Source organism: Phalaenopsis equestris, unplaced genomic scaffold (assembly GCF_001263595.1).
Source record: "Phalaenopsis equestris unplaced genomic scaffold, ASM126359v1 Scaffold000055, whole genome shotgun sequence".
NCBI classification, from domain to species: domain Eukaryota; kingdom Viridiplantae; phylum Streptophyta; class Magnoliopsida; order Asparagales; family Orchidaceae; genus Phalaenopsis; species Phalaenopsis equestris.
In genome coordinates this window covers 1,895,833-1,909,157 of record NW_018164497.1, presented here as the reverse complement: position 1 = coordinate 1,909,157, position 13,325 = coordinate 1,895,833, and the positions used below count along the sequence as shown (strand labels likewise).

General features: G+C 34.3%; 1 protein-coding gene across 1 annotated transcript; it reads left to right on the top strand.

The window, feature by feature from the left end:
• The first annotated feature begins 391 nt into the window (after window positions 1-391).
• On the top strand, window positions 392-10,937 carry LOC110019411. The gene is made up of 4 exons (XM_020717049.1): window positions 392-912; window positions 2,544-2,633; window positions 2,802-2,891; window positions 10,857-10,937. The coding sequence occupies exons 1-4, from the start codon at window positions 643-645 to the stop codon at window positions 10,935-10,937; spliced, it is 531 nt and encodes a 176-aa protein (XP_020572708.1). The 5' UTR covers window positions 392-642.
• Window positions 10,938-13,325: the final 2,388 nt, after the last annotated feature.

The following is a 13,325-nucleotide window of genomic DNA, read 5'->3' as shown; positions in this document are numbered from 1 at the left end:
TGTACACTATTGTCCGACACCTACTTCTTGTAGCGAAATCCCTTGTGGAGTCACAAGCCATGCTGTAGAGTCACAACCCGTGTCGTGACATCCCAGCCTGCGTTGCGGAACAACAAAGCAACCGACGTAGCAGTGCACCACCCAATATGTCATGCAGCGACATACCTTGAACACAATGTATTCGTTGTAGTAACTTTTCTAACTACAACCGCTCCTCTTGCTTTTGTACAATGAATATTATAGCTTATAATTTGCTAAAAGATATTTAGTAAATTATTTTTTAATTACATTATAAAGAAATTCTATTAATGTTATATGTGTAAGTGGACCGCATTCAACTTCTCTAAGTACCAAAAATAGTATAGAAAATGCAGGTGATGTTGACGTGGCAATCGCGCCGAGTCTGTAGCGACTTTGGTCCAGCCCGTGTGCGCCATCGAGGTTAATACAATGGTCCTGGTTCGAGCTTCATGTTCGCAGAACACAGATACAGCGAAGCCGAAACGCCACATTGGCCGCCGGCGCCACCTCCCCTTCCCTCTGTTTCGCTGAAATTCTCTCATTTCCAATCATCAAGCCGAGTTGTGTCCTCCTATCTCGCGTGCCCTAGATTGGGCAAATCCCATTGCTTTACGGCAAGATATGGATGCGGACAAGGACGCCTCGGGAAGGTTATCTAGGGTTTCGCCACCTTTGTCATTGGTTAATCCTCCCATCACCTCCCAACCTCAGCCTCAGCCAACTCTAGTGCCAGCCACGAAGCAGCGACAGATGTTCACTGTCGAGTTGAAGCCAGGAGAGACTACTGTTGTTTCCTGGAAGAAGCTGATTAAGGAGTCTGGTTCTGGTTTTGGGGAAGCCCTTGCCCCGATGGAAAATAAGACGGCGGTTGAGGCTGGACCCGTAGCTGGAGTAAGCTTGCCACATCGAATTCTGCCGTTTTTTTGCGTTTGGTTTTGTTGTAATGGTGCTTAGCCCTGCATTTTTTTTTTTTTCTTTTTCTCTTTCTCTTATGGTGTTTACAATTGGTTTGTGTCTTCTGGAAGGAGAAGATGGTGGTCACCCTGCTTTATTGTTGTGCTTCAGACATGGTTGAGTTCTATTAAGAATAGGGTTCATTTGGTTGCTTGTAACTATAGAACTTGCCTTGGAAGATGCCGATTTCATTTTTCCTTCATTCCTTTGCGAAATTAAAATCATTACTTTTGTGGAGGAAATCCTTTCACTGGAATAGAGTTCAATATGTTGCAGTATTCAAAATCAATTTTGATTTCTAACTGCATCCAAGCCAAATGATGGAATCTAAAAAATTGCCTATTTTGTCTGAACATGATTGATTATAAACTCAAGTAACCAAATGGACCTTTATGCTGCTTCGCATTTTGGGGAAGTTCTACTTTGCACCTGTTTGAAAAATTTTAAGAAGAATGAACTAAGAAATCAAAGAAATGTTATCAGAGACATTGATGAAATACAATAAAAACCATGGAGTTAATTTTTTGCTAGAGGAGCCTTATAAGATCGTCCTTGATTTTAGCTTGATACAACATAGATTATAGATGCTTAAGATTATATTTTTAGCATATCAAGGGATCTGCTTTGCCCAAGAAAAACTACAACAAGATTCTTGAGTTTACTTATCATATTGGTTCATTATACTTATCTCTTGTTTTTTGAAGCTCCATATATATATACATACAATTTATTTTTTATTTTTATTTATAAATGTGTATACGTATGTTTGTATGTATTTATGTTTGTTATATCACGAATGCTAATAGAATAAGCCATAAGCTGTTCTACATTTGTGACTGACTGTGTTTCTTTACAAAATTGGGTTGTGCCGAAGTCCTTTATTTTTGTTACAAACTAAGAGTTTGCTGTCGTGCCTTGTTTTTTTCTTTTTTATATATATTTAAAACAGGGCTTGGTGGCATGATACTTGCAGAAGCAGCTTTAGATTATTAGAAGGGATTGTCTCTTGAATGAGGAACTTTTATTCAAGCATTGACAATGTTCACCGCTGCTTGTTATATAAGTTGAAGTGAAGCTGTCTACCAAATTAATTTTCACATTGAAATATAGGCTTACTGCCAATTTATTGATAATTTATTTGAAATGTCTGGTGCTGGTATTATGATAACTTTATAGATTAATAAGTGTAGCTAAATGTCTGTCATAGGTTTCAGAAATAGATGTGTTAATCTGATAATAATCACAATTTATCATGTCCAGCAGACTTTGTCTGATGGACCTTATGACTTCTTTTTAAGTCATCATCCCATTGCCACCAAGATTTTTGGTCAAAAATATTCATCCATCTAAAATTTGACTTGGTACATTTTATGAAATTTTAGATTTTAACTTCTAATGTTTTGATTTGTTTGACAAGGTGGTACTCATATGTTTTATTAATTATTCACATTATTAACAAGTTGTCTCTATTATTTGCTTATTTTTTACTCTGTCTTCATGTTTTAAGTTCATCTCTTTGTTTTAAATTCTCAGTCTTAGATTTCTTACTCTCAGTTTTTTTCTTTAAGGTTAAGTCAGATGGGGATGATCTGAAACATACATTACAGGCTCCAAATTGTTTTAGCGCTGTAATTGAAAAGATCGAAAGATTGTACATGGTATGATTTCATTTTCCCTTGAAAACTATGCTTATATATAAAGTTTATAATTTATGCAAAGAAATTTATTGTATTATTTTTACTATTTTCATGTTATGTGCTTGATTTCTGTTTTATGTTCTTTTCAACAGTTTACTATACTAACAGTTCCATATTTATTGAGTTCAGGGCAATGAAAGCAGTGACGAGGAAGAACTTGTTGCTCCAGATGATGAGCAATATGATACCGAGGATTCATTCATTGATGATACAGAATTGGTTGGTATTTCTTTCTTTGTTTTTTTTTTGTTTTGTCAACATGCAATTGGTTGTAATTACCTGCCATTGTTGGACTAATATGAGAACCTTGAAGCCTGCAAGGTGCATTGTTGTCACTGTCATTGGAAGGATGTTTATATTATGATTCTTTGTCCCTTTATCATCCCATTTGATTTCTAGGATAAACTTTTTTTGTTTTTTTAATAATTTTATCATTCTGTTGACCATCTCTTCCTTCTATCACTATCATGTCGGTTTTGAATCATTCATTAGTGTTTTTTTCTCGTTTAATCTTACTTCTGCAATTTACTTGGAGTGTGTCATAAAAAATTCCATTGGTCTTGATCTATCTTGGAACTATTGTCTGCATCCACAGTCAAGTCTTCATGCAGAGTCTTCTTTGTATTCTTTCCTTGAAAAACTGTATATTTTTCCACTAAACTTATACTTTGTTATTACTTTATTAGGTGATGCTTTCTGAATCTCATATTTGATGATTTGAAGCTGGCATCATTATTACTCCTGGGTTGCCTTATCGGAAGTCATATGGATTGCAGCAACACACAACTTTCCATCTTCTGTGAATGAACTAGACCATTATAATTAACCCTTTAGTGATTTGTCTATCATGGAGTTGCTCATAATGATTTGGATTCTATCCAACTGCTGTGATAATTTCATAGTGCAATTACCCTAATCCAAACCATGCAATCTGCTTTGGGCAATTACGATTAATTCTGCTATAATTTTCTTAAACCCTCTCCAGTTTTTGCAGAATCAATCCCATCCATCCATCCAATGTAGATTGCACATCTGGGATGGGGTAATGACTCCATCCAATTTCCATGTTAATTGGAGATGATCCAATTATTATCATTAAGTTACTGCGATCTGAATTTATAGCTAATGTTTTAAAGTTAAGTTGCAAATCCACAATAAGATGCTAGAATGGATTCAGAAGAATAGGGTTCCAGAAAATATTTTGGATGTTCCTATTAACTCATTATGCAATTAATGGTATTTTTTAGTACTGTTTCAGCATATACAAGTTCTTTCTTTGATTTTTTTACTTTTTGTCCACCGCTCTCGGCAAACTCATCCTCTAGCACCCCCTAGAATTCCGTAAACATGGCAGTAGAGGGCACTCTCCCATTTTAGAGTGCCGTTGGGCAGCATTGAACTTTTCTGTTTTTTACCGAACATTGTAACCGGCTGCTGTGGTGGATTCTGTTTCCTATGTTGAAAGTCAGCGGCTCTAAGGATTGAAGCAACAGAAATCAAGGCAACAATCAGAAGCAGGTAGCGCAGATTAGTGGCAAGCTGAGAGCGATAAGATCAGCGGCAAAAGGTGAACACAGCAGCCAAACAGCAACAAAGGCTATAGTTTCTGAAGATGAATTTGTGACTGCGTGCTAGCAAGTTGGGCCTGACGATAGAGAGGAAGTAGGAATAAGATTTGCTTTTCAATTGAATTTTTTCGCAGGATATAAAGCCTATTTGTCGGCAATTAATGCAGGGATAAGCCCTGATGCAATTCTATACAAACTCTACAAAAGATAGGGAACCCTAAATATAATAACAAACTAAATTTCTTCATGCTACTAGATAATTGTTGTAGAATTTACCCTAATCTAGATTTAAGTTCAAATATAAATTTAACCAAAAGAAGTATATAAATTCAAAACTCGGCCTTGTATTTTGGATTAGTTTGGAGTAATTGGCAAGGGCTTGATCTTCCTCATATGCTACTCAATTCATAATCGGATTGTATCTATAAACTATTGTTTATTTCCTCTTCAATCTCAACGGTGTGATATGAGAATCATTGCCATCAATAGATAACATGCAATTTAACATCAATTGATTTGATCTCTCAATTTCTTCAAGATTTGATGCTTGAATTATGTAACAGTTCTTTTTGTTAGCTTTTTTGAATAGGATGTTTAGATTAACCCCTCCATGTTTTGGTTATTAGATCACCGAGTTTCCCCTTTTAGGAGGTTTTTACTTTAGTGAAATCATAACTCTGATGAGTAAAGATCGACTTTACAATCTCGTATCTATGTCACTTTTCTATGATTGTTAATTGATATTTTAGAAAGCTTCTTGGAGATTTTAACACTTATTGAGCATTTAGGTTCGTGGAGCTTACCTAGCATTTTAGGAACCACTTACAAATGTCCAAAGTTATACTTAAGATTTTCTACTTGATTTTACTTTATTTTGTAGTAATATATATTTTTAGCTTGCTAAAACTTAAGAGGTATTGATTTCGTAACTTATTTGTTGCTTAAATTAGGAAGAGAATGGTCTTTTAAGCTCCTTCAATGATGAAGATTTTTTCACTTTTGCGATGTCTCTATTTTGTTGAAGGTACATTGTTATGCACCTACTTTTAGTCATGAGTACACTTTGATTGCCTTCACTTTGGTGGAATCTATCTTTTGATTGAATTTAGATACATTATATGTGATAGAGGTATATTGGAGATGGGTCTATGCCTTGTTCCTCAGTCATCTTTTGCATTTGAATCTACCATTTTACAAGTAAAGAAATCATGTCTTATGGTGTTTTAATAGGTTGAATTAATATTTATAGGAATTTCTAACTTGCATTAAGTTTAATTGCTTTTGTTATTATGTTTGCCGTGAACATGTCATAATCTTTTTCATCAAAATGGTGTTTTTTGTCATTTGGGAGCTTACACTGATATGGATGCCAATGCAATACCAAATACTTACATGGAGGTATGAGCTAATGTAGATGACTTCGTGGACGTTGCTATCTTTCCTACCATATTGACAATGCCATCTTTCACGATTGCAATTTTCTATCTAGATCAACATTAAATTTTCATCTTTAACCAACCCAAAGGACAAGAATTGGAATAGTGTATAGCTTCAAACTCTAATTTCTTCACCAAATTTATAAAAATGAGGCTCTTATGGCTATTGGCTGGATGATTATGTGATAAACTCTTGCTTGACTTGTATCCTCATGGCGAAATGTGTGTTTACATTAGATGATGATCGTATTGCTATATCCTTTGACATTAGCATTAAAGCAAGTGATGTATTCGTTTTATCCGTTGGACTTGGCATGACATTGTCCACTACAACAATAATTTTTTTCTTTCTACTTTATCTTTTTTTTTTAGAGACGAGTTTATGGGGTAATTTCCATCATTGTTTTTTTTTCTTTTTGCCGCATGTAGTTTAAAATGGTTGTAGATTATAGCAAAGTTATTAGTTTTGTAGAAGGAAGAGCCTTTCTTTTCCTTCTTTCTTGTGGACAAGGAAGATCCCATTTTGGATGGTTCTTAGGCCTTCTCCTTAACATTTCAGTTTTTGCACATTATGGCCATTGCCATCATACATGCGCTTGTTGAGATCAATGATTAGGAACTTGCGACATTCATTTTCAATTTGAAAATAAAGCCTTGAGGTGTACTTTTTTAGTGTTTGTATCTCCTTAAATTTATTCACAAAGTGGCCGCCTAGTGTTAGAGTTTTGTGGTTTACTTTGAACATATTATCCATGCTATTGCCTCAAGTTATCTCACATATTCCATTGATTTTTTTTATACGCTAGTGGGTTTAGTGTATCAATGCTTTAACATCCCTCAAGTCAGCTTTGGAGACCATTATCTTTAAATGTGCATTCCACCACACTAGGGCACAATTAATAACTGTTTATTTGGTTCCATACTTGAACGAGATGAGTTAACTCTCTGATTGGTCAATACATGCAACGAGCTTCTCGGCATCAACTGCCCCATCATGTGTAGGAATCTTCACTTTGGCTTTTACTTTGAAAGTTTTCATCTTTTATGAGTGGCGGTCACATTCTCATCATCCCAACTATTTTTGCATTTGGCATGAAAGATGGAGGAATAGTACTTTGCCCCCTATTCCTAACTATGGTGATTTATATTCTCATTCACTCCATTGTCGTGGCCATATGCTTTGTCATTTTTGCCACATGGTCGGCTATATTTGATGTAAAATTGTTGTTGGCCATTGAATGGATTTCTTTATCTTTATCTTTTTTTTTTTCTCACTTTTTTTCTTGCATTCCATCTCTAACGTAGACGTGGCTTTCTTTTCTCTTTGCAACCCTTCTCTATTTGTACCATGTACTGTGGAATGATGGTCTGATACCAACTTGATCGACCACCAACCTTTTAACATTATGCTGAAGTCTACAATAAGATGCTATCTTAAGATTTTGAAATAAGTTGGTATCTTAAGATTTGGAAAGGCTTTAGGGAATTTTGTGTAGGTTCCTTGTTGATCAATCAATCAAATAAAGGGATCTTTAATGTTAGTTCATGTTATAAAAGCATTCATTTCTCTCATTTCCACTTCTATCCGCTGTTCATAGCAAACTCTTCCTCTTCTCTTCCAGAATGCTGTATACATTGAATCTCTGGTTTTCTTTTGCTGCAAATCAACGCAAAACTTTGGACAACAGTAGACTAGTCTTCCACTTTGTAATGTTGTGGACAGTACTCAAATTCTCTGCTTGTTTTCCACACAACAACCAGCTGCTGTAGAGGATATTGTTTCTTGTGTAGCACAAGGTGGCGGCTCTAAAGTAGCAACAGAGATCTAGACTGCAATCAACAACAGATAACAGCAGATTAGCAGCATGCTGAGAACAAGATGTCAAGAACAACAGTGGCAGCAGTAGGATTCGGCAGGAAAGAGGGGGAAAAGCCCAAAGTTGATGAGTGCTTGTGGTATTTTGCGAATCTGTGCTGCAGGAACAAGGCTTGGGGCAGTGGGAAAGATTAATTTATTGCGGTAGAATTTCTATTGGTTTTTATTACAGGATATTAAACTTATTTGAAGACAATTACAGCATTAAACTACTTCCAATCCTAAACAAATTTTACAAAATAGGGAACCCTATATACATTAAAATCTAGGTAACTTTAAATTACAAAATAATTGCCTATGATGTACTTCTATGATTTTCTTATTGTAATATTTCTGTTTTATTTTTTTTTAAAAAAAACTTTAAATACACTATAATTCTAGCTTGAATTCATCCTAATTTGATCTTGTAGTAAAAATAAACATATTCAAAGAAAGATTAAAAATTCTAAATTCTTATCATGAAGTTAATTATGATCCAATCTTGCTTCCATTTTTTTTAATCTCTTTTGTATGATGTTAGATTCAAGATTCAATCACGCCAATAGACTTCTGTTGATGCCCTCTTCTATCTCAATGGTGTGACCTAAGAATCACTTCCATTGATAGCAACATATTCAATTTTCTGAACCCTTCATTATTTGATGCCCAAATTATGAGAGGCACTTCTTGCAATCATTTTGAAGTGGGTAGTTCGATTGATTATCTCTTTTTTAATTTGATTCTCAGATCACTATCATTACTGGGATCTACATGTGCCTAGTGATATTTCTCACTTGCTAGTCACCAGTTATTTTTGTAACTTCATATTTGGTTATATTATGCATACTCAAGTTGCAAAAACAGATATAAACAAAAAAAATAACTTGGGGGCATTTATATGACACACAATATGCTCGTGTGCTTGTTTATAATAAAGATTTATATTATTTTTAAAATTCATGCTTATTTGCATTCCACTTTTTTTCAGGGGAGCAACTGTTGTGGCGCCTTTAGCACTGAGCAATCATATGATCTCAGGCCATATAGATGCTTTTAAAACACTTCTAAATCCACTTTATCCCCTTTTTCATTTTCTTGACATAATTATTCCATAAATGTTAAGAGCACACAATAGCATATAATCTTTGCTATTTGCACAATAAGGCGTGGAGTATCAAAATAGTGCATGGTATTTGCATATGTATGGGCGATTCTGCCGGTGCATTGCTTTTAGAAGGCATGCCATTTTGATTTGTCTAAATTATTAATTTGTTTATATTAAATTTATTACAAAGCAATTGGAGTGTTTTAAACTTTTCATGACTGAACACTCTAGCACAATCATTACTTTTTATTATTATTATATTGTTTTTTTTTATAAATTTAGTTATTTTCATAACCAAGATAATTTATTCTTTTTATATGGTTTTCATTCATAAATTTTCATATATCTTTAGTCGCATCTCTTTTTTTTCTTTTTTTAAATAAGTTGTGCTATGGTTAAAATAGTATGCACTATGCAATGCTCCATGTGATATGGCTTTATAAAACCTTTGTACTATGGCATGCTATTTGCCATTGACAAATATGACTTGCTCATTCACAAGTATTCACTAAGGGTACAAACATTGAATATAAGGTGTCGATATTGGTTTAGTTATTTTATCTTGAAATTTTATAGTTTTTTTTTTTATTTATTTTAATCTAGTTTAGTCAATACATTGGTTAATTGGCCATAAAAAATTAAAAGAATATAACGGAGGATTGTTTATTAAGCTAACAGTTGATAAGCATGAACATTTGGATCTTGTCTTATATTTTAAAATCAAAATGTTAAAAAAATGACTTTTTTTTTTTTCGTTGCTCAAAGAGTCATTATCTGGGTTCAAATCGCCTCTCAAAGTAGATGTATGCTTTTGTAAAAGATATTTTTTTAAATACTTAACATCATCACTGAAGATGGATTCAGATAGATGTCTGCGTTATGTTTATGCTTCACGATGCTACTTAATAGAAGATTTCCTGACAACATGTTTAGTTCAGTGCACCAACCATTTCTCATACTTTATTAGTATTTTATAATATTAATTTATAAACAATATTGTCCTGCTTCCTCTGGAAATTCTCCAAATTTCAATATCTCATTTGAATCTAAGGCTTATCTATATTTATTATCTTCTTTTATATTATACTTCAATTTTTGTTTATTTAGCTCTTATAAAAATATTCCTTGTTATTTATTTATACTTCAATTTTTGTTTATATATCTCATTTGATCCCTTTATAAAAATATTCCTTTGTATGCATTTATTTTCCAATTTCTCAAAGTAGTAAAATATCATCTTTCGTTGTTGTTATTTATTTATTTATTTAATTATATATCCTTATCTTAAACCTAATTCATTTAACCTGATTAAAATCTCTACATCTCTTTTATCTTCCCTTTGTGATATTATATATATATATATATATATATATATATCCTTTTCTGCTTCTTTCTCATCTAGTCTATTATGCTATTTAAATCTTTGAATGACTTTTCTACATTTTATCTATTAATATTTATAGCTTATACTTAATCTATACCTTTATGGTATTTATCTTTTGAAATCATTTAAAAGAAAATTTTTATCTTTAATACCTTTTATATTTCCTCCCTTCTCCACTAAATCTTCTTACGTCAAATCTCTTTTCTACTAAATCATCAAAATTATTGCTTTGACAGTCTTTTTCTATATTATCCCGCATCAAGTTTAATTCTCCTAGCAACTTATTTAGAAGATTGAAAAATTCTCCTTTTAAATGTCATTTTCTTATTCTTGGCTAGTAATTTCATTAGATTATTCTCTTATGGTAGTTGAAAAAATGTTTTTGCTTCCTCGAGAAAAGTATTCTATCTGTGATCTTGTAGCTTCGCCCTTGAATCTATCTGTGATCTTGTAGCTTCACCCTTGAATGTTGCTAAGCACTCTTCTTATTTTTTAATGCTTGTATTTACAGTTACAAAATCAGATATTGTTTACAATTACTTATTAGGCCATCGTGAATAGTATTGCTTACAACAATTTAAATCACCACGAATGGTTATCCTTTTTTCTCAAATTTACATTTTATTTAGTTGTACCTAATCCAATGCAAGGAACATGAGCATTAACTACATTCAAATCAGCTGCTGTTCTTCTAAAAAGTTTGTCTAGTATGACCTCTAAATGATTTATGAACATCACTCCTCAAAGTTATTTATGTGTCAATGATTCTATGATTGGCTAATGATGGCAGTGTTGCATGAATAGCTATTACTTATGCCTTATATTTACTTTCACAGGATGAATACTTTCAAGTTGACAAATTGTCCACCAAGCATAATGGATATTTTGTCAATAGGGGAAAGCTGGAATGGAAGTAAGTTTTTTTTAATACAAACATCCGTCAATGCATGCATATGCATGTATATATATATATATATATATATATATATATAGCTGCTTTGATCCTTTTGCCACGCTCATTAAACATAATAACTGATGAAATACAGTTTCATTGCATGAATATGAGTCATAATTATTTCTGCAATAAAATTTTTTTGAAGATTTTCATTTAGAAACTTGTCTTTTTTTGTTTGCAACTCACCATAGTAGTCAGTTTAACTTCTTAGCTTGACAGGCTAATGCCTTTTCAGTCTGTGAAATCTTGTTGTGTCTTTAATCAATAAAGTGATTATAATAGTTCGTGGTTTGAAGTACGCATTATGGAATGCAATGAACCTCATAGGTATAAAAATATGAAATCGGCTAAATAGAATCTGGGCATTTTAAATGAAACGAAATGCAGCACATGCACCACCTATCGGTATTATCTTTTCTCCTTAGTGCCCTAACATACTGTTTCATACCCCTGCACTGAAGTTGTTCGGGTGTTTCTTGTCAATAATGACAATAAAAGTATTGTTACTTTCCCTTTTTACACATAAAATAGTGAGGGTGCAGAATTGTCGCTTTGCCAGCATGCAAGTCAGTTGTCTTGTCCTTTTTTTTTTCCTGGTCATAATTTGTTCTATTTGAAAAGTGATTTTTTTAACCAGCTATGTTTTTCTTTATTATCTGTTTGATGTTAAAGCCATGTTTCTTTCTTAGTTTGGAAAAAAAGAATTTTGTTTCAAAGCCTTTTTGTGCTAATTTTATTACAGACGGGTAGGTTATTTGTTGAATTTGCTAGCCCATCGCTTCTGAGAGTTGAGAGCAATAGTCTTTATTATGCTGGAAAAGAAATCTTAATTATAATTAACAGGCCTGTGATTGCTTTAGTAGGACTACCTCATGGTTCATGGTACGTTTGCTTTGCATTTAGTGTGAAGTATTATTGAATTTTTACGAAATGCTCACTACTATATTCCTCTGAAAATTCTCTACATTTTTCTTTTTGGACTCGTTTTTGAGAGCGAGTCTTTCTTCTATCATGTTTCCTTAGGCAGAACTTCATATGTATTTGTGTATTTTCTATTGTCAGGTGTTTTGGGGACTGGGGCGTGCAGTGGCTTTATTAAATTGTATGTGGGAATAGTTAGAGTTTACAGCTATGCATATGTGATTATTCACTATTGGGAATCTTTCTTTTCAGTCAAAGACCAAAAGTATTTCTAATGCAATTGCTATGAATCCTTTATCCAAAAAAATTGTGGTATATGAAGTTTTCCTTAAAGTTACTTTTTGCAGGGGTCTTGGTTATTCTGTGTGTTTGTGTGTGTGTGTATAAATGCATGCCATCCTAGTCTGGTGGTTAAGAATTTTGTCTTTCGACCAAGAGGCCATGGGTTCAAAGCCTTGCATTTGTGGGGTGCGTGCATTTGCATGTTTGACACGGGAGCTACCCAGGAGCCTTGTTTCCACGTCCCTGCTTTAGTATCACGCCTGCAATCATCTGCATTCCTGCAATCATGCGGCCACCCTTTTTCATGCTTGGATTGAGCCGGTCCTGATTTTTTTGCTGTTGTGGAGTCGATCGGCCCTTCTGGGCCACTCTCCGTCATCCTCTTATTATATATTTGTTTTTCTGATGTTCTAGGTTTAGTTTTTGGTGTTTTGGACCACCGCCGATATCCGTTTTTCTCCCTTTGAGAGCTTTTTTCAAGGGATTGGGTGGTGCTCCAGTTGTATCTCTCTATCAAGGTAGTGATTATCTTCCCTTTCCCCATCTGCTTCTTCCCCACGATGCTCCTAGCCATCCTCTATTGTAGCAACCACTCCAAACAACACTCATTTACTGTTTTTCATCGCGGTCTTCCCCTTCCAGCCCTTGTTGCTCGCTGCCACCGCTTCAGACAGACACCCCTTTGTCCTGCGGTCCCCCACTTCGCCCTTTCACTGTCGTCATCCGAAAAACAACAAACTTGATGTTTTTCCGTTGTCCCCTGGTTGTTCCAGCCTTGTTAAAGCGCCTCGCCGCTCTGCTTGCCACCTCGCTTGTTGCTCTCTGCTTCGCTATCAACGCGATTCCAACCCCTCATTTTGCTGTCCTAACCATCCCCAACATATTTCAACCTCCTATCTGGCTACCTCTGCTCCAAGACCACCTAGCTATTCTCCACCACCTATAGATCAAGCCCTAGTGTGAGTTTGTTATAATTTCCCTTTTAAGTGTGCTCGATTGTAAACAATTATTTACTTTAAGTAATAATATTTATTTTTTCTATTATGGTTTGGGTTAACTCCAGTATCAGTGTGTTCTTGGGAAAAAAACACACACAGGCACAGACACAGACGCCCGCGCGCGCGCACACACACACACACACACACAC

Coding starts and splice junctions, on each gene's coding strand:
- LOC110019411 (XM_020717049.1), top strand. CDS start 643: ATGGATGCGGACAAGGACGCCTCGGGAAGGTTATCTAGGGTTTCGCCA. Junction 913..2,543: donor AGGCTGGACCCGTAGCTGGA/GTAAGCTTGCCA, acceptor TTTTTCTTTAAG/GTTAAGTCAGATGGGGATGA. Junction 2,634..2,801: donor AGATCGAAAGATTGTACATG/GTATGATTTCAT, acceptor TATTGAGTTCAG/GGCAATGAAAGCAGTGACGA.